Source organism: Artemia sp. Qi Xiang Cuo, chromosome 13 (assembly GCF_049724085.1).
Source record: "Artemia sp. Qi Xiang Cuo chromosome 13, ASM4972408v1, whole genome shotgun sequence".
In the NCBI taxonomy this organism is placed as follows: domain Eukaryota; kingdom Metazoa; phylum Arthropoda; class Branchiopoda; order Anostraca; family Artemiidae; genus Artemia; species Artemia sp. Qi Xiang Cuo.
Genome location: NC_142806.1, coordinates 13,107,319 through 13,120,880, shown reverse-complemented (window position 1 = coordinate 13,120,880; position 13,562 = coordinate 13,107,319). Strand labels below are relative to the sequence as shown.

Here is a 13,562-nt window from a genome sequence, read left to right as displayed (position 1 = left end):
ATATCATATCACTTATGTTCATACAATTATGGCGGCTTTATACAATTATGAAAATTGAAGATGCGCCCTTTTTGTTTTTGGAACAACAAAAACTAAACATAAGAGCATATCGTATGACTTATGCTCATAAGATAATGGCTGCTTTATACAATTATAAAAATTGAAGATGTGTCCTCTTTGTTCTTGGGACAACAAAAACTAAACATAAGAGCCTATCATGTCACTTATTTTAATACAATTAGTTCTGCTTTATACAATTAAAAAAATTGAAGATGCGTCCTTTTTGTTTTTGGAACGACAAAACAAAACATAAGAGCATATCATGTCAGCTATTTTCATACATTCATGGAGTAGGTGGTTAAAATAAGAAGCCATTGGTCTAGCATATACCTAGCAGCGCTATCTGACGGGCGAAATTTTATGGGCCGCATAATCTACCCCTAGTGAGGTATAGCTCAGTATTTCGATGAGACCACGTGCTATTTTTTAAGAAAAAGTTAGAAATTTCAAAATACTTGGTAATTGTTATATCTTTAATATTGTTTTCCTTACAACTTGTTCTTTGCGTAGTAGAGCACGAGTTAGTAGTATCACGGTTTCAGATATAAGGACAATTAAAAAATATTGACATGAGAGGCTTGCCATCCCCGATGACCACCTTACAACATATGCTAAAAAGTTGTTTCTTGTTTTTTTTGGAGTGGTTTGAGCTTGAAACCACTTCGCCAGATCAAAAAAAAAAAAATGAAACTCCAGCAATTTCCAAAAGACTGGGTCTAGCATCTAAAATATCAAATCAAATTTGCTCTTTTTCAGCTAAATCGTTATGGCAGGCCGTCCTTTGCGGCTAGAGCGCAATCTCAAAGTTATTTAATGACATACCTTCAGATCCAAAATCTGAACTTGACATGTTATCAGAGGATGATGCTGATGATTGGCTGCCGGACCTTCCAGTTGAAAATGCTGAATCACTGAGCAACTTACTGGCTGGAGAGCTATCATCAAGTGACGACGAAACCACTAATCAAGTGGACAGAGTAACAGAAGCAAAAGACAAGCCAGAATCAAGTAACGACAAATAATATCTTCCCCTTCGAGTCATAGTGAAGAAGTGGAGTAAGACATTTGAAGTCAGAGATGTTGAGCTCTTCACAGAGTCCAGCTGACACTACCGAGTTTGGACTTGGAGAAAGAATAGTTATAGATCTTACTACGGGATTAGAAGGCAATAAATATCACATTTATTTTGAAGATTTTATCAGTTTAGTAAACCTCATGGAAAAAATGAAGAACAACGAGCTCTACTGCTGTGGTATAGTTTGTGCAAACCGTAAAGGTCTACCCAAACTCAAAGCCGAAAAAGAGCTGAGACAAAGTGATTCAGACTATGCTGCAAGGTCAGATGGAATTCACTGTTTACGGTGGAAGGACAAACGATGTATACAACTTCATTCAACGATTTGTAAGGGAGGAGAAGTGACACAGATCAGTGGATAGGACAAAGATGGATCTGTTACCCAAGTTACATGCCCAAACTTGGTCGCCGAGTATAACAAGTTCATGGGCTGCATGAATAAAGCTGATATGTTCAAGTCTCTCTATGCGATAGACAGGAAAAAAAGAAAGTGATTGTACCGCCTATTGTGGTACTTCATCAACATTACAATGGTCATTTCCTTTGTCTTGTAAAGTTGTCCACTATACCAGATGCTAACAAGATGACGCTAACAAGATGATGCTAACAGATGCTAACTTAAATGTCGTATTGTCACTGGTTTCATTTGAAGTTATTCGTGCAAGGGTGAGAGAGGTTAGCCATCCACAATATCAGAAGTTATCCCCAAATTCAAGCCTTACGTTCCAGAAGTAAAGATTGTGCAAAGATTGAGCCCCATCGCACAAAATGGCTGTGTTCGGTTGGCAAAGTTCAAGTGTGCATGAACTACACGAAGAACTGCTTTATTTCTTTTCACTAGAAGTAAGGTCTTTTCTGCTCATATTTCAAAGTGGTCACTACCAGAAACCATCTTATATTTCATTTCATAGCTGGATTAATATTTTTTTTTAGTTCAATATTTGTTAAAAAAAAAGTGGAATTTTCTGACGATTTCATAATTCGTGCCGGAAAGGGTTATACAATTATGAAAATTGAATATATGTCATTTTTGTTTTTAGAACAACAAAAACGAAACGTAAGAGCATATCATGTCACGTATGTTACAAACCTTAGCTTGAGGGCTGTGTGGTGGGGGGGGGGGGGGGGGTGTCATCTTCAAAGACCTAATTTCCAAAAGTTTCAACTAGGTTGAACAAAATGGCGATCTCAAAATTTTTATTGTATGTGTTTGGAGAAAAGGTGGGCGTGAGAGGGGGGTTAGGTGCCCTCCAATCACTTTTGACTATTAAAAAGTGCACTAACCCTTTGAATTTTTAATCGAACGAGCCTTTTTTTGAAGTTTCTACGACAACGCTTTCTATATAAACCTTATATGCCCCCTGGTCATAACTTACAACCCTTGCCCTGAGGGCTGTGGGGGAGTGTCCTCCTCAAAAACATAATTTCTATCTAGAAATCAATTACGCTGAACAAAACGACTATCTCAAAATTCTGATTAGATGTGTTTGGGTAAATGGTGGGCGTGGAAGGGGTGTTAGTTTTCTTTCAATCACTTTCGACTATTAAAAAGGGCACTAGCCATTTCAATTTCCAATCAAATAAGCCCTTTTGGAAGTTTCTACGACAACGCTTTCTATAAGAAAAAACCTTATATGCCTCCAAGGCATAACTTACAACCCTTGCCTTGAGGGCCGTGGGGGGAGGGGGTCGTCATCCTCAAAGACCTAATTTCCAGAACTTTCAACTAGGTTGAACAAAATAAATATCTCAAAATTTTGATTGTATGCGTTTGGGGAAAAGGTGGGCGTGGGTGGGGGGATTAGTTGCCCTCTAATCACTTTCGACTATTAAAATGGCACTAACCCTTTGAATTTCCAATCAAAAAAGCCTTTTTTGAAGTTTCTAGGACAACGCTTTCTATAAAAACCTTAGATTCCCCCTGGGCATAACTTACAACCCTTGCCCTGAGGGCTGAGGGGGAGTGTCCTCCTCAAAAACATAGTTTGTATTTACGTTAAAACATAGTTTGTATTTACGACAACTCCTTCGATACGAAGTGCCCTGGTCTAAGACCAAGAAAAAAAAATAATACATTGTGCCCACACCATTCTTTACTTGGGCAGCGCTATTGATCTGCCTTTGATTATGAAAATTGAAGATGTGTCCTTTTTGTTTTTGTAACAACAAAAACAAAACATAAGAGCATATCTTGTCATTTATGTTCAAACAATTATGGCTGTTTTATACAATTATGAAAATTGAAGAGGTGTAATTTTTATTTTTTTAACAACCAAAACAAAACATAAGAGCATATCATGTCATTTATGTTCAAACAATTATGGCTGTTTTAGAGAATTATGAAAATTGAAGATGTGTCCTATTTGTTTTTGGAACAACAAAAACTAAACATAAGAACATATGATATCAGTTATGTTCACACAATAATGGCTGCTTATTACAATTAAAAAAAAAAAATAATTTTTTTTTAACTTGAAGTAAGGAGCGACGGTAAAACTTAAAACGAACAGAAATTATTCCATATATGAAAGGGGCTGTCCCCTCCTCAACGCCTCGTTCTTTACGCTAAAGTGTTTTATTGTTTAAAAAAAATAGAGTTGTGGGAAAGACAAACTGTAGCGTAAAGAGCGAGGAATTGAGGAGAGGACAACCCCTTTCATATATGGAATAATTTCTGTTCATTTTAAGTTTTAACGTCGTTCCTTACTTTCAGTTAAAAAAAACTTGGTTTTTTAAACTTAAATATTTGAACGTTTTTGAGTAAATGCAGGTTTTGATTTTGGCTCACCGTACATGAATAATCAACATCAAATTTGCATATTGATTTTATTTTTATTTGGTTAAATGGCTTTCTCGAACGTTGTTTAATTTTATTTACGAACGTTTTTATTAGTAATAAATATACGTAGCTTACGAATTAACTTACGTAATGAATTTCTATATTCATATATTTTTAATACGTATATTAGGGGGCTCAACCCCTAGTCAATACTTCGCTCTTTATGCTAAAGTTTGAATTGTGTTCCAATTCTTTAAAAATGACCCCTTAATCACAAAGGCCGTTAATTAGAATAAATAGCTCTTATGAAAGTACTAAAAATCTTTGGCTTAAAGAGCGAAGGTATTGACTAGGGGGAACCCAATCATATACGTAATATTTTCTGTTCGTTTTAAGTTTTGATGTTGCTCCTTAATTTCAGTTGAAAAAATTGTTTTTTTTTAATTAATTTGTGATCTTTTTTTAAATAATGCTGGAAAATCTGGTACCCCCTTCATAGCAATCTCCCTTCCCTCAAGAAAACTTCCTCCATTTAAAGATCCTCCCACATAACCCCCGCCCCACCCCCCCTCCCACTCCCCGAAAAAGTCCCCCTGAAAACGTCTGTATACTTCCCAATAACCAATACTATATGTTAACATTGGGTAAAGTTCATAACTTTCAGCCCTCTCCCCCGGGACTGTGGGGGATAAAGTCATCCTAAAAAACAAAGTTATCATATTTTCTACCATGCTGAACGAAACGGGTATCTCAAAATTTTGATCGGGTGACTTTGGGAAAAATCGAGCATGGGAGGGGGCATAGGTGCCCTCCATTTTTTTGGTCTCTTAAAAATAGCTCTAGAACTTTTAATTTCCGCTCCAATGAGCCCTGCCACGATATTCTAGGACAACTGGGTCGATACGATCACCCCTGGGGGAAAAAAAAAACACGCATCCGTGATGTTTCTTCTGGCAAAAAATACAAAATTTCTCATTATTGCAGATGGGAGCTTGAAAACTCGGCAATAGGACTCGCGGATACACTGAATCTGATGGTGTGATTTTCATTAAGGCTCTATAGTTTTTTGGGGGTCTTTCCCCCTTTTTTCGAAAATCACCCAAATTTTCTCAGGCGAGTTACTTTTGATGGGTAGGACTAAACTTGATAAAACTTATATATTTGAAATCAGCATTAAAATTTGATTCTTTTGATGTATCTATTGGTATCAAAATCCTGTTTTTAGAGTTTCGGTTACTATTGAGCCGGGTCGCTCCTTACTTATAGTTCGTTACCAGGAACTGTTTGATTATGAAAATTGAAGATGTTTCCTCTTTGTTTCTGGAACAACAAAAACTAAACATAAGAGCATATCATGTCACTTATGTTCATACATTTACACTTTTTTTTAAGTGCATGATTGTGAAGTGAATGAATCATCACCTATAGGCTTATCAGTAGCGGCGAGAACAGAAATTTCACAGGAAAAAAACAAAAACTTTCGCCCTCGAGAAAACTTAGGAGGGTTTGTCGTTACACGAAAGTCCATATAACTACTTACTTATTAAATGAAATATTTAGATAAATATATTATAAATAAATGGAATTAATAAACCTATTAAATAAATGATGAAGATAGAAACAAAGGAAATAGCTAAATTAAAAATAGTAATAGGTAGATAGAAACATGTAGGAAAATTTAAAATTGGTAGTATAAGGTAAAATAAGGTACTCCCTAGTAAATACAGGGTAAAATTGGTGATTTAAATTGCCCTGTACAAGGCCCGTTGAACATTTCCTTTTAAGCATCACTGAGCTTTTAATGAAAAGTTTAACTATTCTGATTTTCCTGGGCTTGAAAAAGGTAATCCCCTTCATATAGAGTTTCATCTGTTTAAATACTGGCTTTTTTTATCCATTTGGTAATCTTGTGCCTAGGGTAATACTTCAGTAATTGGACAGTGTCAGATTTCAGACATCATTTTTGTAAATATATGCTATATATATATATATATATATATATATATATATATATATATATATATATATATATATATATATATATATATATATATATATATATATATATATATATATAAATAAAATAAATCAAATTTACCATTATTTGGGAGTAAAATCATATTTGTCATTTTGTTCTACATTTAAACCTAAGAAATTTTACCCTAAGAGACATGCGTACTTAAATAGTCGTATTCAACCACATTTTTCGTATCATATATATGTTATTTTTCATTAATAATTTTAAAAAACAAAGGTTTCTGAGGGAAGTAAAGAGCCAAGTTGAAACTTAAAACGAACAAAAATGACTACTTCCCAGCCTATTTAACATATATAAATAAAACTAGTACAAATAAATGAACTGGTGATATTCCCCTGTTTGTCGGATTACAGAAAACTAGCGCTTTACTTCCTTCAACATAAAATCCCCCCTCTCCCCGTAAAATTTCTCACAGATGATTCAGCCTGTCTAGTAGCATAGACTATTTTCATTTGAAAAAGACTTCAATTTTTAATCATTTTCCTGATCATTCCGATCATTCCGATCATCCCTGGAAAAAAAACAAAAAAAAAACAAATAAACAACAGATCTTTCTTATGGCAAAAAATATAAAATTCCACATTTTTAAATACGGGAGTTTTCTATTAGACAGTTTGAAAAAAAAGTCAAATTTCTATTTCTATTTTATCAAAATCAAGATAATCCACATTTGTAAATTGGAAGCAGGAAGCTCCCTTCCAATAATTAGCTGTCAGAGACCTGGTAAACAAAGATTGTAATCCGCTCCAGAAAAGATAGCCTATATAAATATTCTGCTAATCAGATTTCAATCTGTTTTGAATTGTTAGCAGACTAGCCTCATACGGTTACACAAAAGTACTTTTATTGACAATTTTTGATGAAAAAAAAATATAGAAACAAAGGAATAGCCTATTTTATTTATCTTTATTCTTGAATAGGCCTATGGGTCAATGCAATCACCCCTGGAATAAAAAATAAACACGCATCTATGATAGGAACTTGAAGTATCTACAGTAAGGTTCTCTGATACGCTGAATCTGATGGTGTGAGTTTTGTTAAGATTACTTAATTTTTAGGGGATGTTTTCTTCCTTTTACGAAGACAAGGCAAATGTTCTAAGGCTCGTAACTTTGATCAGTAGTACTAAATTTGATGAATTTTATATATTTTAATTCAGCCTAATAAGGTAATCCTTTGATTTATTAAATAAAAAAAACAAGTTTTTTTTACTGAAAGTAAGGAGTGACATTAGAGCTTAAAATGAAAAGAAATTATTCCGTATAGTCTATGAAAGGAGCTGTCCCCTCCTCAACGCCTCGCTGTTTACGCTAACTTTTTTTATTGTTGTAAAGAGTTGTTAGAAAGAGTGAAATTTTAGCATAAAAGAATGACATTGAGGAGGGGGACAGCCCCTTTCATATACGGAATAATTTCTTTTCGTTTTAATGTCGCTCCTTACTTTCAGTTACAAAAACTTGTTTTGGTAAAATTCTACTTTAGTTACTTTTGGCTATCTTGGAAAGGAGTTGGGTTAGGAAAATGAAACTTTCAGGGATGGATGTACATGCTAAGGTTTGTCCCGGGAAGGTACTTTGAAGTACCTACCTCCACTCATCCCCCCCCCTCTATATAATGGTAAATTACTGCACATTACTAGTTGTTTCAACTCATATTTCATCCTATATTACTATCATAAATATAAATCACTGCTTACCTTACACAACTTCTGCTTTTAACCTTGTTCATTAAAATATAGTCCACACTCCTATGTAAATCCTTATCCATTTAATTTTCACCCCATGCGGACTTTCTTTATGGTATATGAAACCCAGTTAGTTGTGATGTCACACTTGCCTTATCAGACACCCTTACCCTTAAGGGTAGCAGGCACATGCCAAACAACTCTGTTGATAAATCCATTTAAACTGTATTAATTAGGGAAAGGATTTCACAAGAGAGATCAGTAAAAATAACCTAATCCTTTTTAGAGGACAAATTATGTCATAGGAAGATGTTTAGGAAGCATTAATAGATGGAGTGCTAAAAACATCAGAATCGACTTCAGAGGACACATTATATAACGGGAAGAGGTTTTTAAAATCCCCCTTCCCCCCAAACTCAAAATTTCCAAAATTTTAATTTATAATCTTTTAAATATATATAAATCACTAATATATAGAGAGCTACAAGGTTCAGAATAGACTTCAGAGGACACATTATATCACGGGAAGAGTTTTTTAAAATCCCCCTTACCCACTAACTCAAAATTGCCCAAAATTTTATTTTATAATCTTTTTGAATATTTCTAATGCACTAATAGATACAGTGCTAAAAACATCAGAATCGAATTCAGAGGACATGTTATATCACGGGACGAGGTTTTTAAAACCCCCCTTCCTCCAAAACTAAAAATTTTCTAAAATTCTAATTTAGGAGCTTTTTAAATATTTCTAAAGCACTAAAACATAGAGTGCTACGGGATGAGGTTTTGAAAATCCTCCTTCAAGGAGGATTTTCAAAGCACTCTACGGAAAGAGGTTTTGAAAATCCTCCTTCCCCCTAAACTCAAAATTTTCCAAAATTCTACTTTAGAAGGTTTTTTAAATATTTCTAAAGCGCTAAGACATAGAGCGCTACAAATATTGGATTCTACTTCTGATTACAAATTATTGTGGGTTATGATTTTTTTTGAATCCCCCTTCCTCCCAACTCAAATTTTAAAAAATTTTACTTTCAAAGCTTTTTTCAATTTTTCTAAAACGCTAAGACATAGAGCGCTACAAATATCGGAATCGACTTCAGAGGATAAATTATGAAATGGGAAGATATTTTTTAAATCCCCTGTCCCCCCAAACTCAAAATTTTCCAAAATTCTACTTTAGAAGCTTTTTAAATATTTCTAAAGTGCTAAGACATAGAGTGCAAAAATCATCAGAGTCGACATCAGAGGACACGTTATATCACGGGAAGAGGTTTTTAAAATCCCCTTCCCCCAATCTCAATATATTCTATATGTCCTATTGATTTTATATTTAAATATTTAAAACGAAATCAGCCCGAGAGTTATATAAAAATAATACTTAACTTCAGAGGACACTATATGGCCCAGCAAGAGTTTTTTTTACTCCCCCGTCAACCCACACTCAAAATTTTCCAAAATTGAAATATTTAAAAAAGCTTCTAAAGTAAAATTTTGGAAATTTTTGAGTTAGGGTGGAAGGGGGATTTTCAAAACCTCGTACCATTATCCAAGCGGTCCTCTGAAGTATATTCTGATGTTTTAGCAATCTATATATTAATTATTAATAAATAGTGTTAAATCTAAAAAATTAGAATTTTGGAAAATTTTGTTTGAGGGGGGAAGGGGGATTCCAACCAAAACGAAAAATAAAATACTTGGTCCTATGCCGTCGATACTGAAAGGTTGATTGCTCGATATCGGAGTGCTTTAAAAATATTTACAAATGCTACTAAAGTAGAATTTGTTTCATTTTTGAGTGTGTGGGGAAGAGGGATTTTAAAAACCTCTTCCCGTGATATAACGTGTCCTCTGAAGTCGATTCTGTTGGTTTTAGCACTCAATGTCTTAGAGCTTTAGAAATATTTAAAAAGCTCCTAAAGCAGAATTTTATAAAATTTTGAGATTGGGGGGAAGGGGGATTTTCAAAACCTCTTCCCGTGATATAACGTGTCCTCTGAAGTCGATTCTGATGTTTTTAGCACTCTATCTATTAGAGATTTATAATTATTTAAAAAGCTAATAAATCATAATTTTGGCAAATTTTTTGTTATGGTGGAAGGGTGATTTTCAAAACCACTTCCCGTGATATAACATGTCCTCTGAAGTCAATTCTGAAAATTTTAGCTCTCTATCTATTAGTGCTTTAGAAATATTTAAAAGCTTCTAAAGTAAAATTTTGGAAATTTTGAGTTTGGGGGGAAGGGGGATTTTAAAAACCTCCTCCCGTGATATAACGTGTCCTCTGAAGTCGATTCTGATGTTTTTAGCACTCTATCTATTAATGCTTCCGAAACATCTTCCTATGACATAATTTGTCCTCTAAAAAGGATTAGGTTATTTTTACTGATCTCTCTTGTGAAATCCTTTCCCTAATTAATACAGTTTAAATGGTCTTATCAACAGAGTTGTTTGGCATGTGCCTGCTACCCTTAAGGCTAAGGGTGTCTGATAAGGCAAGTGTGACATCACAACTAACCGGGTTTCATATACCATAAAGGAAGTCAGCATGGGTTGAAAATTAAATGGCTTAGGATTTAAATAGGATTTTGGAATATATTTTAATGAACAAGGTTAAAAGCAGAAGTTGTGTAAGGTAAGCAGTGATTTATATTTATGATAGTAATATAGGATGAAATATGAGTTAAAAACAACTAGTAATGTGCAGTAATTTACCATTATATAGAGGGGGGATGAGTGGAGGTAGGTACTTCAAAGTACCTTCCCGGGACAAACCTTAGCATGTATATCCATCCCTGAAAGTTTCATTTTCCTAACCCAACTCCTTTCCAAGATAGCCAAAAGTAACTAAAGTAGAATTTTACCTTCTTTTTACTTAATTTCTGAACCTTTTTGAATTAATTCAGGTTTTGATTTTGGCTCACCGCAAGGGTGGATCCTGGATTTTGTTAGGGGGTGGGGACAAGATAGGTTGATCCGATAAACTTGCGTTAAGAGCAAGTTTAATTAGCGCAAAATTGCGTTAAGTAACTAAATTATACTACTTTAGACTACGTTAGGGGGAGGGGACACCCCTCAAACCCTCCACTTGCTCACCGTAGGCTACATGAATAATTGAAACGAAATTTGTATATTAATTTTAGTTTTTTCTTTGCTAAATGGCTTTCTCAAAATTTTGATCAGACAATTTTGAGAAAAAAGGCGTGGAGAAGGGCTCTAGTTGTCCTCCAATTTTTTGGTTACTTAAAAAGGGCACTAGAACTTTTAGTTATATTTACGAACGTTTTTATTAGTAATAAATATAAATAACTCACGAATGTACTTGCGTAATGAACTTCAATATTCGTATATTATTTTGACGGTGTGATCTGATGGTGTGGTTTTCATTAAAGTTCTATGACTTTTAGGGGGTGTCTCCCCTTTTTTCAAAAATAAGGCAAATATTCTCGGGCGATTAACTTTTGATGGGTAAGGCTAAGCTTGATGAAACTAATATATCTGAAATCAGCATAAAAATCTGATCCTTTTGATGTATCTATTGGTATTTAAAATTCCGTTTTTTAGAGTTTCAGTTAGTATTGAGCGGGGTCACTCCTTACTTACAGTTCATTACCACGAGCTGTTTGATCTACTGATGTCAAAATTAAACAAGGAGCTGAAAACGGAGAAATCTAAAAAAAAAATCAAATTTTAAACAATAATTCGCACAGCCAGGAGAGTAGCTCCAGCATTTTTATTGGGGGGGGGGGGTAAGAGTGCCATATTCAGATAGTAAAGGAGCATAGGCTATATAATAATTTTTTCCTCCAAATTTTTGAAGAGGCAACTGCCCCCCCCCCTCCCCGAATCGACGCCCCTGAACACTGCTAGCCTAGCAAGTTTTCTACATCGTAGTGTGAACTCAAAGTGTGACTTACCGATTCACTTTTTTTAGGATGACGGTAGACAACTACAATATTTTTGACACGAACACAAGACGAGAACCTGACTAATGTAAGACAAGAAATAGACTCCCTAAAACACATCGAGAATTTGCTTATAAAATCCCTTCCCAAGGTCCTGTGAAACTTGTGTAAAGTCTCTTCCGTATTTAAATTGTGTTAACAGATTAACCTAGCTGTCAACATGTATTGACACATAATTTCAATGTATTTTATCCGAACATTAAGGTAATTTCCAGGAACTTATTTATAACAGGTATTAGCTATTACCTCCTCTCACATGTCTTTAAAGTTTTATCTATTAGCTACTGAAACAAGCGGGATAGAGCCAGATATATTTTGGTGTGTTTAGCCCTTAGGAGAGAGTCAAACTTATGCATGGTACATTATAAGTATGTAGTGCAAGCTATGGCTTTGAGATAAATAAAGACTGTTTATATGAAATCTCTATTGGACTTGAATATATTGCTCTGCAGAATGGTATACTAGTTGTAAGCACTATTGGATGGACTCGCCCACTATTAGACAACGAAAGTAAAGCTTACAACAATGGTGTCAGAAGTGGTGTAATTTTTCGAGCCCATTTCATCCATAGCAGAGCCAGACCGATACCATTTCATCCAAACAGACCCCAGAAGTAAACAAAATACTTTTCTTTAAAGTGTTATCGATTATATATTAAAACAAGCGGGATAGAACCAGATATATATTGGTGTGTTTAGCCCTTAGGAGAGAGAGTCGAACTTATGCATTGTACGTTATAAGTATGTAGTTCAAGCTATGGCTTTGAGATAAATAAAGACTGTTTATATGAAATCTCTATTGGACTTGAATATATTGCTCTGCAGAATGGTATACTAGTTGTAAGCACTATTGGATGGACTCGCCCACTATTAGACAACGAAAGTAAAGCTTACAACAATGGTGTCAGAAGTGGTGTAATTTTTCGAGCCCATTTCATCCATAGCAGAGCCAGACCGATACCATTTCATCCAAACAGACCCCAGAAGTAAACAAAATACTGGCCAGACATATTTTTATATAGGGTTGTCTGAACTTCTCAATGTGTCACAGTCACCGCAGTTTCATCAACCGAAGCCAACCAACTTACGCACATCTCTTGTCATCTCCAGTCGTCAAAGAAGAAACCTTGGAGGGATCTGCATGCAGTAGAAAAACATAAACATAGCTATTTTCTTGTATCAATTTTTAGTTGTTATTTTTATCATAATTATCCCAGAAATAAATCCTGAAAATGATAATTTTGATGAAGTAAAAGCGAAAGCCTTCCTTGCACAGCAAGAATTACGAAACATAGAAATACCCCCTACCTTTGATCCAAGTAGCGATGATTATGACGTAGAAATAGTCAGTAAGTTTTATTCTGACATAAGTCTCTGGGAAGCAGCGGCAATGGCCCATTATCTACAAATTTATTCTAACCCCCAAAGTAAAAATTCACAGCAACCGCATCCAACAAATAATCGACCGTCAAGTGATAACCTTTCAATCAGAGCAACAACAGATTTAGCTTCCTTAATAGCACCATTAACAGAAGTCTCGCAGATTAATGAATTTATTAGCCAACTAAAAAGAATTCAGGATACCTTAACTTGGTCGGAAAAGCAAGTTGTTGCCACAGCAGGGATGTTAATGAAAGGGGAATTTTCCTTTTTTTCATGATTTAAATAAGGTGAATTTAACACTTGATACATTGCGGAAAAATCTGTTGGAGGCTTTTGCTCCTCAACGTAGCCCTGGGCAAATCTTACACAAGATCTTGTGGGATGTAAACAATTTCTGGATGAAACAGTATATCAGTTCTTAAAACGAGTTGAAAGAGCCGCTAAGTCTTACGCGAATTCAATGGGCTATTGGGATGGGCTAAGAAACCCGGCAGTTCAACCATTGGCACTAAACACTTTTAGGGAAGGTGCACGCATAACTTTTAAAAGGGTACTGATGGAACAAGAGGATCAAATAAATAA

The 13,562-nt window shown here is 34.8% G+C and overlaps 2 protein-coding genes across 2 annotated transcripts in view; both read right to left on the bottom strand.

Moving 5' to 3' along the window:
* Positions 1-11,669, bottom strand: part of LOC148944979 (uncharacterized) — a 31,392-nt gene extending 19,723 nt beyond the window's left edge. Inside the window, exon 1 of the mRNA XM_089099175.1 lies at positions 11,551-11,669. Coding sequence (XP_088955301.1) covers positions 11,551-11,658 — 108 coding nt within the window. The 5' untranslated portion in view covers positions 11,659-11,669. The remainder of the gene's footprint in view (positions 1-11,550) is intronic.
* Positions 1-13,562, bottom strand: part of LOC148944975 (uncharacterized) — a 336,360-nt gene that overhangs the window by 46,227 nt on the left and 276,571 nt on the right. The window lies entirely within an intron of this gene.